The following is a 12,060-nucleotide window of genomic DNA, read 5'->3' on the forward strand; positions in this document are numbered from 1 at the left end:
AGTGCACGGTGTTTACATTTGAAACAACTAAAACATTCTTCCATACGTGTGCAGTAAATGTTGTAAAGTATGTATTTAAGCAGCGCCATTGGTTTGTAGTACCTAATAACGTTTTATACGAAACGTTATTCCTCTCGCTTGAATAGTTATCGGCTTTTAAAAATGTGAAGTGATACATTGTTTACATCTCACGCGGCCGCCATTACAACTGCACTCGTGACCTAGAGGTCGCTTCTGATTGGTTATGCTACGAAAAATGCTACGGAAATAGGACAGGTTCTATCCATGAGAAATGTCATAAGATTTTACACTATACACGGTAGAATTTTGGTCATGGCTTAAATGTTAAGGAACATGCTTTCGTCTAAAGCGGGTCTTAGAATTCCAGCCCCCTCCGAAATAAAAATAAGTCCTGCGTAGTGCTTTGCACCGCAAGCAACATTGCTTTCGGAGCCAGCGTTTCTGCCTTACAACGCGTTCACTTGTTCTGGAATTCTGTTAACACCAGGGCACCGACATTTCTTTATGTTGTGCCAGCATTTCATGCGTTTCCCTTCGGCCAGATGCGCATGTCTCTCGCATGCGAATTTTTGACGCACTTTCTCAGGTAAAAATGCTAAAAGAAGAAAGGAAGAGTCGATCTCGCAGCGTTTTGTTGTCGTCGCAGCTCGCTTCGATTGCGACGCGCATCCTCGTGTCTTTTAAAGTGATTGTTTTTATTTCCTTATCTGTTGAAACTCTGGAGTACGCATCCATAAATGTTCGGTTAAATTTATCTCGCAAGTAGGCGTCGTTGCCAACTCATTGGAGTCTGCGTTCGCGCAGTTCTGTTTATTCGCGAGCAATGTTGCCAAAACCGCGTGTGTGTGACGGATCCAAGCGACGCACGCAGCGTTTATTTTGAACGCATATATAGGTGTTGCGGCCTTCTGCGTCTTTTAGAAACTGCAAGAAAGCTTGCGAGTGAAAACTGTGAAGGACTGTGACTCGGAAGTCAGCTGATCGCGTGTCTGAATTTTGGCTGTGTGTCGCGGGAACTACATCGTTGGTGAGTGTTGCTTATCAATAAATGGATTGTGCTATATTTTAACGTTCTTGTTGCTGTTTTGTACTATATGCATCTAGAATACAGTTTAAAACTCGGAAGCATAATAACAGTATCAATATGTATACTAAGAGGTCACGATCGTATTTAAAGTTGTGGTTTAGAGTCCGCTTCCCTGAAACTTCTGCCATGTTGAATTAGTGCAAGTTCGGAAAACAAAATTGACAACTCATTTTGAAATACTTATTTATCAATGCTAAGAGTTCCCTTCCTTCAGACAACAGAGCCAGAATTTTTAAGTATATGAGTTAAGAAACACGCAGGAAACAGTTTTTTAGTCTTGGAATCACAGCTCATCCGCTACCCTTTCACCGATGATTGCCCAAAATTCTCAGCAGTGTTGAATAAAGTGTTTTAGTTCCCCTTAAGAAGAGTTCCAATCTTTAGCCTCTTGCTTCCTAGCTCGTATCGCGTCTAATCTATGTACTGTCCGACAAAACACATGCTTGTATAGTGCATACTGCTTGTTTATAACAAAGGTTAGGTTAGTTAAAAGTGCCCCTTGCTGCGATGCTACTGTGTTTTTAATGGTTTCTCGTTAGTTATCTTTCATGTTTTATATTGTTGAAAAATGGACAGAGTACAGCCTTCAACCATCATGACAGGTTTTCCCGTTGTTTCCCTCAGTCGATTCAGGCAATTACTTGGATGGTACCTTGGTTCCAGGTTGCTCCTGCCCTTGACATCGGTACCTATTCCTTTGTCTGCCAATTTCATGTAATCGTAATTTTGTTTTCATTGTCGCGATTAGCCAAAAGTGGCAGGAAAGCCTTGCAAAATAAGAAAAACACAGACGCTGTTCCTTCAGAGAAGTTCTTGGAAGCTCAGTTCCATTTTCTTGCCTCTCTGTTCATCATGCGATTAGCCTAACTTTACACACATGCGACAATAATTGAATCTAGCGGGTATACCGATTTCACCCACATTATTACGTCATTTCTAGGCTCCAAAATGACAAAAAGCCACAAGAAATTGATAAGACACTAAAAAGAGAAAAGATACTGGGTGATTAAAACATTGAAATGCTGACCAAGGCAAAATGTATTGTATAAAAAATATACACTAAAAACGTTTATTGTTTAACTTCGTCTGAAGAAGACCCTATTATAGTGTGTAAACGTTACGTTTTTAGTGTATATTTTTTACACAATGAATTTTGCCTTTGTCAGCATTTGAATGTTTTATTAACATGGAAACAAGGCTTAACAGTGTTAATACTGGTTGAATATTGAAAATCTTGAAATTAGAAAAGGAAGATCGTATCCGCCACTGCGATTATAAAAGCAGTCTTATCTTGCAACGTGAAGGTCCAACCGGATTGAATATAACGTGTGGCAGGATGATTTCTCTAGTTATCACACGCAAATAACACAAACAAATACACTACAGGGTACCTTTAACAGCTGCTGTACCGTGTGACGCGCTGAAAATGAATCAGCTCAACAGATCGGACTCGATCATTTCAAAGAAAACAAAATTACACGTCTAGCTCTAGCAGTTGATGCAGCAAAAGTTTGATGCATTCCGAGTTCTACAATGTTTATTAAAGATTATGTCAAGAAAGTATTTATTCTAAGTTTTAATCGTCAAGGAGGGTAAAACCTTCTCATCCCTCCTTAATCTGCGCCCGTAGAAATGACAATAGTGCGATCACATTATTGCGGAGCTCAAAATCTGTCATGTCGTGAATTTTAATTGACATCGGACTTCCCTTTCAAGTAAAGCGACATCAATTTTTCCCTTGTGATACGAAGGAGCAGATGCATTTTCTGAGATCATCCCCCTCAGCGTGCTTTATAAGTCAATGATTATTTGGCGTGAGAGAAAATACCACGCCATTCGAAAAGAAAGTGTTTGTTTGCATAGCTATATATTGCGCTTTTGCAATGGCATTTACAAAGAATTGTCCATACCAAATAACGTAGACATTATTAATATTCACAAAGTTCCGTTAGGCTTTTAAAAAAGTAGACACGTATATTTGTGAAAATTTATTATGGTAGACTCTCGTCGAAGGAAATATGACATCCAAATGTAGAAAGAAATGGAAGTAATTCTGTGCCAACTCTGTTATGTAAAGGGGTTATTCCATTTTCACATTCAGATGGCGTGATAGGCGGCAGATGTCTTCGATAGGAGTCTACAAAAGCTTATTTTCCGGCATGACACGTGCCTTAACAATGTATATGGAAAAGTAGCTTATGGTGTAAGATTCCTGTTCTTTTTCTAATAAATTCGTCACAAATAATTGCACAGTTATTTTTTGTGAAGGTATGAACTTACTTTCTAAATAACCTGATAAAATCAACCGTGAGTAAGTACAAAGTGGTAAATATGATAAATCGTAAATAAGGACTTCGAAAACGAAACATCATGGATACTGCACCTAATTTGAGTTGCCAAGTCACCTGCATGGACGCTGAAATGCCAAACGGAGCTTGGCAGCCAAATGCGCGTTCACCTATTTACACTTTCTGGCCCACTGAGCCTCGCTGGCTATTATCCTGTGACTTCATCGCCGCAAATAGAACATATTTCAATTAAGAACAAGATGTTCCACTTATCCGCAATCGCACGACAAAACTTATGTGGCTACGTCTTATCTCCCAGTCTTTCTGTCAGTGCCTCTTGACAGAAGCGACCGAAGCTTTCTTGTTCTTATCCAGCCAAGTTGATTTGTTTCACGTGTGTGCGGTCCGAGTCCATGACTTAAAGATAGTTGTGCAAATGTCACCTTCACGACGATCCAGTGCTGAACAGGAGGGGTGACGAAGCTTGGCAGTGTCTCGGTCTCGTTTCCGGTCTCGAGTTGGAAATGTATGTCTCTCCGTCTCGTCTCGAAATACAGGGCATGGCGTTCCATAAGTCTGTCCGGGATTTTGGAAGCCGATAGCTCAGGGCTAACTCACCCACGAGAATGGTAGCATGTCAGTGAAAAGAGTAAATATATGTTTTTCAGCTACCTTACAAATGTTCGATATGTCCTCCCTTGGTGGCTCGACAGACGTCAAACCTGTACGGTGCAATGTGATTTTAGAACCGAGTATCGTACAGAACCACCAACGGACAAAACAATAAGAGAATGGTGTAGAAAATTCAAGGGAACAGACTGTTTGTGTGTCGCAAGACGAACAGGTAGGCCGTGTTCTGTGCGAGATTACTGTCGGTCTCGGTTTGGTGTCTGTTAAACCTTGCAATCAAGTCATACAGCACTTCCCTTATTGTTTTTCTGGTCTATGGACATTCAAGTGTCCATACACATGCTGCTCACCATTTATCCACACTATAGTTACTTGTGTCAGGTATTCTGAAGGCAGAAAACAAATTTAATTAGTTCCACAGATACCTGGGGGTAACAGGACATTCGGACCACCCTGTACAAGATGTTTAATCCCGCTAATGAAGTAACACTATACGCTATTTCCAGCGAAAAATTTGCAGGATTTCGGAAAAGGGGGAAGTTTCAGCCCCAGAGGCCCCCCCTGGCTACGCACCTTCTTCTACTGGTCCAAAAGCCAAGTAATCAAGTGGTCCCGGGTTCGATACCCGGTCGAGGCACATGGCGCAGTGGTTCGTTCGGATCCCACTTTGAGCTGTAGGTCCAGTCCCAATTAACCTACCTGTGCATTAAGTGGACTGTAAACAAAACTCATGCAAACTGAAACTCAAGAAGCCAACACAATAATTGTCTAGGAATAGTTAGGGCGATGGAGTCTGGAAACACCACCCAGGCCATAAAACTGGAAGGTTAACGTCTCCTACGCAGAGGTCGAGCATTTCTCTCTCTCTCCGCGTGTATTTTTGCACTGCAGAAACCACTTCAAGGGGAATCCCGTAAAGCAAAATGTAAATACATCTCGTCCTCCCGTGTTGTGACGACCGGACGTAAACTTGGCACGGCGCCTCGGAGCGTGGAATGAAACTCTTGTTTTGGCACAGGGCGCAATCACGTGCTCGGGCGGTCTGCATGCTGCTTGGCAAGAGTTGCGAGGCGGAAATAGGTTCGAAGCGAGCAGCTGACTGGCGAAAGGGCCAAAAGGAGGCAGTTCTTTTGCCTGCAACGCAAAATGGCTTGGCTGCGAGTGGTTGTTGCTCTGCGTGTCAAACAATTGACGTGGTCCTCCACATGGATCATGGTTTATTTACATGGACAACGCTAGAAGTTTGTGTAGGCCGTTGATATAAAAGTGAAAAGAAGGTAATCTCGGTCCCAATTAGCTCAGATAATCGCGAGTCTACTGTTTGGTCTGTAGAGAAAATGAGTAACATTCCTCTATCCCCTTTCTACCTTATGTCAGAGCAAGCGTATTACTTTTAGGAGGGGGAAAATAGCCCAGATTTAAACCCCTACCGACTGCACCGGAGAGAGAAAACGGATTTTAAAAAAACAAAACAGTAGACTCGCGATTATCCGAGCTAATTGGGACCGAGATTACCTCGGATAATACGGAGATAATGTGCTAACAGGTCGTAAATGACGAAACAACACTTAAAACTGTATAGTAATTATTTAGTACTAGTACAACATAAATGGGAAGATTACTTTTTCCGCTTAGAATAGGCCTACACAGACTTAAACACCACCGTAACAATCGGATACACCAACAATGTAACGAACACGTGCAGCGTGGACGGTGACTTGACTCCATAAACAAACAGGGGGGGGGGGCGTTATGAAGTGCGATGTTTTCCAACCACTTCCTCGGTTAACCCGGAGCCTCGGTTAATCGGAACTCGGTTAATCGCGAGTCTACTGTAAATATAATTATCCAAAGAAAATAGTAACGAAATATTTTATATGGTACCCATTATACTTGGGGAAAATCTTCTACTAAATCCACCAGATGAGTTATCATCCAGCGCAATTATTTTTTTATTTTTTGCTTATTTTTTACGTACACTTAATAAACTCAAATGCATAGTTATTGTATTTTTTAAATTTAGTTTTACGCCCCTTTATCAAGAAAAACCTTTAAAAGTTTAAAAATTGTAGTCATCAAGTTTATGTACTGTAATTGCTCAGATCACATAAAATTCATTTTTTGGAACTTCGAAATATGTGGAACCATTTATCCTTTAATTTGTAGATTATTGAAATAACCTGGCTCCTGCGTATTACACTGTTTTTCGATTGATTGATTTTTTCTCGAATTAGAATAAGTATAAACATAGCATTATTTTGTAATTAACAAATGCAACTTTCTTTTAGCACATTTAAACTTATAGCCTGTATGTTAATTCATACTGGGAATGTTAATATTTTTAACATTTCTTGTTCATTCCTGTTGACAATATAGGTATATCATAATGTTTCATTTGTAAATAACCAATAATTAATTATGTACTTCTTTGTCACTGCTGTCATGTCCGTTTACATGTTCCCAATTTTTATTCGTTAAACCACGGAAAAACGGGTGCGCAACTCTTGTTTATCACCAGTTCAAGTTCCGTGCTCGTAGTTGTCGTCCGCTGTATTTGTTTATTATTATTATTATGCGTTCTGTGATAGACGAAATCGTAAGGCCCGGAATATGAAAAGAAAACACATTCGTAGCTTCATGATGCTGGGTTCGTACTATTATGATTAACAACTTAATACAATTTGCCCATAACGTGCATATCTATGCCATGTTGATAATTTGTGTATCTTGATGTAATTTTTGCAGCCTCTCGGCTAACAACAGCTTTGTCGCATGATAGACTAAACTCGAAGCTGACAAGCGTGTGTGAAGGCAGCCAGTTCAGCTTCGAACTGAATAATCAGCAAAACATGAGGGTTAGTAACTATTAATTTCTAATAGTGGAAAGTTTTTTTTTGTGTTTGTTTTGTGCTTTCGTGTGTAATATTAATGATGCATCATTTCTGCTAACACCATATTTTGTTTTATTTTTTGCCCAGTGCATTGCGTTTAAAGCGTTGTACAGTTAATAATGCAATTCTAACAACGCTGCAGGGTCATTCCATGTCAAATCAACCAATTTTAAAATAATTGGTTGCATGACCATTTTAGAAAACTTTCATTTTTTGTACCTAAGTTTGTACATGTTTCTAGATATCAAAACCAATGTTAAAAAAATATTGTCTTTAGTTCTCCTTGGGCAGCCATTTTTCCAACATGGCCAGTAGCGTACGCAGGATTTCATCAAGGGGGGGGGTTATTTCGAAAACATTCTACAAATTCACATTACCATTGTTTTATTATACTTTAATTAATTTATAATAATAATTAATAATAATACTTACAATTAATTAATTAGTTTAATTACTACTAACAATACTACTAATGCAGCTGCTGTTGCTACTTATATCACTACTATTATTAAGTAGTAGAGATCTTCATAAATATATTTATGAAAGGAATAGAACAAAATTACATTTTTTTTGTTTTTTTGTTACGAAATAATTGTGTAGTCAACTGTTATTTGTATATGATAGGTGAGATATTCGAAGTGTGAAGAAAATCCATAAAAACAAGCAAATATATTAAATTTATTGAAATAATCAAAATATGAGACTCATTCAAGGGTCCGCGGTGGTCTAGGCTGACAACCTCGTGGGAGATCCGGGTTCGATTCCAGGAGTTGGTTGGAATTTATCCAGCCTTGTCTCTGCACCCAGCCTCATATCAATGGGTACCTGAGAGCAACCCTGGGGGATAAAGGCTGCCGGAGCATGGTGCTGATCACATCCCTGCAAAATGGCCGAGATCGAGAATGTGTGGGTCCCAGCACACCACATGTGCCTTCATGGCACGGTGCTATATGCACGGGAAAATTTACAATACCTTTACCTATGGAACTCACCCAGGATGATGATGAGGCGCGAGAATACATATTACCAAATTCCACTGAGTCTATGTTTTCGTTCAAAAATAATTTTATAGACATTCCAACACGTTTACCACTTCTAGGTGATTCACAAAACACTTCTTCAACATTATTTAATGATGTGGATGTAGACTCAGCATCACTTGAGAGTTCACAAGGGGATGCAAAATCAGCACCGGGAAGAACGTTTGTAATAACGTCGGCACACTGCGACGAAGCAAGGAATTTTCACAATTCTCACGAGAGACTGCGCGACTTTTTGCAAAAGGATTGCAAAATTGAACTTTGTGGCCGCTTAGATTGTGTTTGGAATGTTGTTTTTCTCCATGCTGCATTGGAATAATAATTCAAATTATTATTAGTATTATTATTATTATTATTACTGTCGCAGATCTTTGACTGTGATAAATTAGCCATTTTTAATTTTTTCTACAACATTTTCCATAAGATTTCAAAAGCTCAAGGGGGGGGGGGTTAAACCCGGTAACCCCCCCTTGCGTACGCCACTGAACATGGCGCATGGCTTTTTTTGCTCATGTAGTAGTTTACAGAATCCTTAATATCTCAAAAACCATTAGAGCTACAGACCTGAAACAAAATTAATTTTGTTGCTAATGAAGTATACTTTCTATGATATTCAAGTATGTTTTGCTAAAAATTGCATCCTAAGTATTGCAATTGTCATACCTTGTAATTTCAATTTCTGAAATCAAATATTAAAACCTTATGTTACTACATTTTCTGAGGCTTTTTTAAACCAACTTTAAAAAGGAAAAAGAAAATACTTCATTATTCTAAGTATGGGATGTAGTTTTAACCTTACTTTGCAACGTCAGAAATTAGGTGACATACGTTACCTCATATTGACCAAAACGAGTTGAATCTAAAAGTTGAGATTTTTACTGTGAGTTAGGTTCATGCAGGGCTTCCTTTGTGCCAAATTTCAGAATTTGTGAAGAGATATATCTGAGATATTTAACCCCGAAAACTGTCAAAATTCAATGAACGGCCATGCTGTAAAAAAGGTTTGCATTTCTAAGCACTGATACTTTATTTGCAGACACCCTGCAGGTAGATCTACACATGAAAAAAACATCAAGCCTTAGACTAAACCCCTTCATTAAAAAAAATGGGGCTTAAAAATCCAAATTTTTAATTATTGTTACCCAAATTTCCACCATAATTTTTATACTTAGGATGCAATTTTTAGCAAAACATACTTGAATATCATAGAAAGTATACTTCATTAGCTACAAATGAATTTTGTTTCAGGTCTCTAGCTCTAATGGCTTTTGAGAAATTAAGGATTCTGTAAACTGCTACATGAGCAAGAAAAGCCATGCGTCATGTTGGAAAAATGGCTGCCCCAGGAGAACTAAAGACAATCTTTTTTTTGAACATTGGTTTTAATATCTAGAAACATGTACAAACGTTTGTACTAAAAATGATTTTTTTCAAAAATGGTCATGCAACCACCATTGGATGGTTTGGCATGGAATGACCCTGCATGAATTTCTGTATTCCTTTATGGCTCAGTTAGAGCTTGGACCTGTGACCAAATTTATTCCCATTTCGAAGATCCACGTTGATACTAGAAACCAATTCTCTGGACTTCCTGTAATCAGTTTTATTTTCGTACCTTTCCCCCATCCATGGCAAAACCAATGCACACTTGATCAACCTCCTTAATTCCCTTCAGCTCTATCTCAACAATGCCCTTGTATCTTCATCCTGGCCTGCTCACACGTTTCTTACGTCTTTTCTGCATGCCACGTGGCCTGCCCATGAAATTGCTTATAATGACCCTGGACGCACTTCAATTGACTTGACATTTCTTTGAATTTGCCGAGTGTCGTCATGAAATGCTCCAGGTTTGAATTCCGTCCAGTCGTTTACGAGTTGTAGTTATTTTATGCACAGATTCTAATCGGGAGTGGACCTACAGTTTAAAGTGGAGTCCAACCAGCTACAAGTGGCAGAAATGCGCTTAAAATAAGGCCAATACTATAAAGTCGGAGTGTGCGAGACGGAAATTATTTTCGCAGGGCCGGGATTTTTTTTTTTAAATCCTGATTCTCGAATTCTGCACATTAGTTTCTCATCAAGTGGTCGTTTTTTATATATTTCTGAAATACAAGTGGCCATTTCGAAGAAATATCAGACACAGTCAGAAATCAACGAGAATTTATCATTTCAAAATATGATGTTTTGAAATTTTCCGAAGTCGGTATATGCGCACACCCCTACTGGAAAACGTTGACTATATTCGCATTATTATGGAACGATTTTTTTTAATTCTAATAGTGCGGAAAAGTTGCCTTTTGATGTAAAAACGACCAAAATAAAATTTGATGGTAATCGGAGCATGTCTTGAGGTGCCGCAAGTACGATAAAGTTTCATAAATTTGATTTTCTCTCTCTATTTCAACCTTTTTCTCTAGTTTCATATTTGCCGAAATCAAAAAGTTCGTACTTTTATGCCTTTTTATTATAAGAACAAACGTTTTTTGAGGGTTTTAAATTAATGGTGAGGAAAAAAAATATTAAAATATTAAATTTAAAACCCCCCAAAAACGTTTGTTGTATTGATCAGAATGGCATAAACTTTGGGATTTGGGCTTTAGTAGCGGAAATAAGAAACTAGAGAAAAAGGTTGAAATAGAGCAAAAATGTCAAATTTTTAAAACTTTATCGTACTTGCGGCACCTCAAGACATGCTCCGATTACCATCAAGTTTTATTTTGGTCGTTTTTACATCAAATGGCAACTTTTCCGCACTATCAGAATTTTCTTTACAAAAAAAGAAAGTTTTCGTTCCACCCTAATGCTGATCTTTCGATATTTACAGGTCTGTTTCTTGCCAGAGCAACTGACCTGTCCTTCCCCAAAGTCTCACTACCAGCACGTAGTCGCTTTGCAGCTAAATATTTTTGGCCACTAACCTTATTCCATACCCCTTGCTTGTTTATATTTTTGTTGCTGTTGGAGCGCTACCTCTGATTCCGGAGTTTATATTCTGTTGTTGCATGTGCTTTCGTTTGCATGTTTGTAGCTAGTCCATTTATTTTGGAGCGTATATTTAGGATGTAGGTTAAGAATGAATCGTATTTATTTCAGTGTGTTTTCTGCGCAATGCTCTCAAGACGCGGGTTAACAGGTTCGTTCCTTTACAACGGCGCCTCCTGGGTCTAAACCACGCTCTGTCGTAATTTTATTGCACTAACCCGCTTGGCTCTGTGCAACATCCGGATCGACGCTGGCGCCAAGAATGCCGGATTTTCTTGAATTGGCGGGATGCCTGATGTATCAATAAGTAAAGCCGAGAATGCCTGCAATGGAAGCTGTCTCGTTGTCAATTTCTCACTGCGAAAATAATTATGGGAGAAAATTCACATACTGTACTACTGCACTTTGTCCTGAGGCTATCTTCTAAGGTCAGCTTTAAGCCCTTTTTAGACAAAGCATTTTACTTGGTATTTTCCTTAACATTTCTGCTACTATCGAATTCTACCATGTAAAGCTATGAAAACTCATAGCATTTTATTGATGCCATTCATATTCCATGACATTTTTCACAGATAGAATCCATCCTATAATTTCCTTAGCATTTCGCGTTGCATAACCAATTAAAATCGAACTCTGGGTCATAATTTAAGCCCCTATCACACGGAACTGGATTTCTAGTAGGAACGCTCTAGTTGACGCTGGACTGGCTACCCATTTGCTAGTTTTCGCCTCACACGGTACTTGTTATACCGTACTTGTCGATAGTCTTTCGTTCCTATAATGGCGGCCGCGCGAGAAGTAAACAACGTATCACTTCACATTTTTAAAATACGATAACTATTCAACCGAGAGGAATATCACTTCGTATTAAATGGTTTTAGGTAAAGAAGAACGACGCTGATTAAATACATACTTTACAACGTTTATTATACACGTATGGAAGAATATTTTAGCTTTTTCAATTGTAAACATGCCTTTCGTGCTGTATGCACTCGGAAACCACAGACAAAAAAGGCTACTTTGCAAACTCACAGATTATCTTCACATGGCCAAACTTTGCTCTGATTGGCTGTTCCACAGAATCTAGTCGAAGAAGTTAGTAGCAATTAGAACATGTCCTA

At 38.8% G+C, this 12,060-nt stretch overlaps 1 protein-coding gene across 3 annotated transcripts in view; it reads left to right on the top strand.

Moving 5' to 3' along the window:
- The first annotated feature begins 928 nt into the window (after nt 1-928).
- LOC145986800 (ankyrin repeat and SOCS box protein 16-like) overlaps nt 929-12,060 on the top strand; it is a 33,823-nt gene continuing 22,691 nt past the window's right edge. The window contains exons 1-2 of one of the 3 annotated variants that reach the window (XM_083121238.1): nt 951-1,048; nt 6,772-6,881. In XM_083121238.1, the coding sequence (XP_082977364.1) occupies nt 6,876-6,881 (6 nt within the window). In that variant the 5' untranslated portion in view covers nt 951-1,048; nt 6,772-6,875. Of the gene's footprint in view, nt 1,049-4,186; nt 4,241-6,771; nt 6,882-12,060 lie in introns of those variants that run through there. The other 2 variants (XM_083121239.1, XM_083121240.1) reach the window with 2 other exon arrangements.

Source organism: Lepisma saccharinum, chromosome 4, assembly GCF_977018435.1.
Source record: "Lepisma saccharinum chromosome 4, izLepSacc3.1, whole genome shotgun sequence".
Lineage (NCBI taxonomy): Eukaryota > Metazoa > Arthropoda > Insecta > Zygentoma > Lepismatidae > Lepisma > Lepisma saccharinum.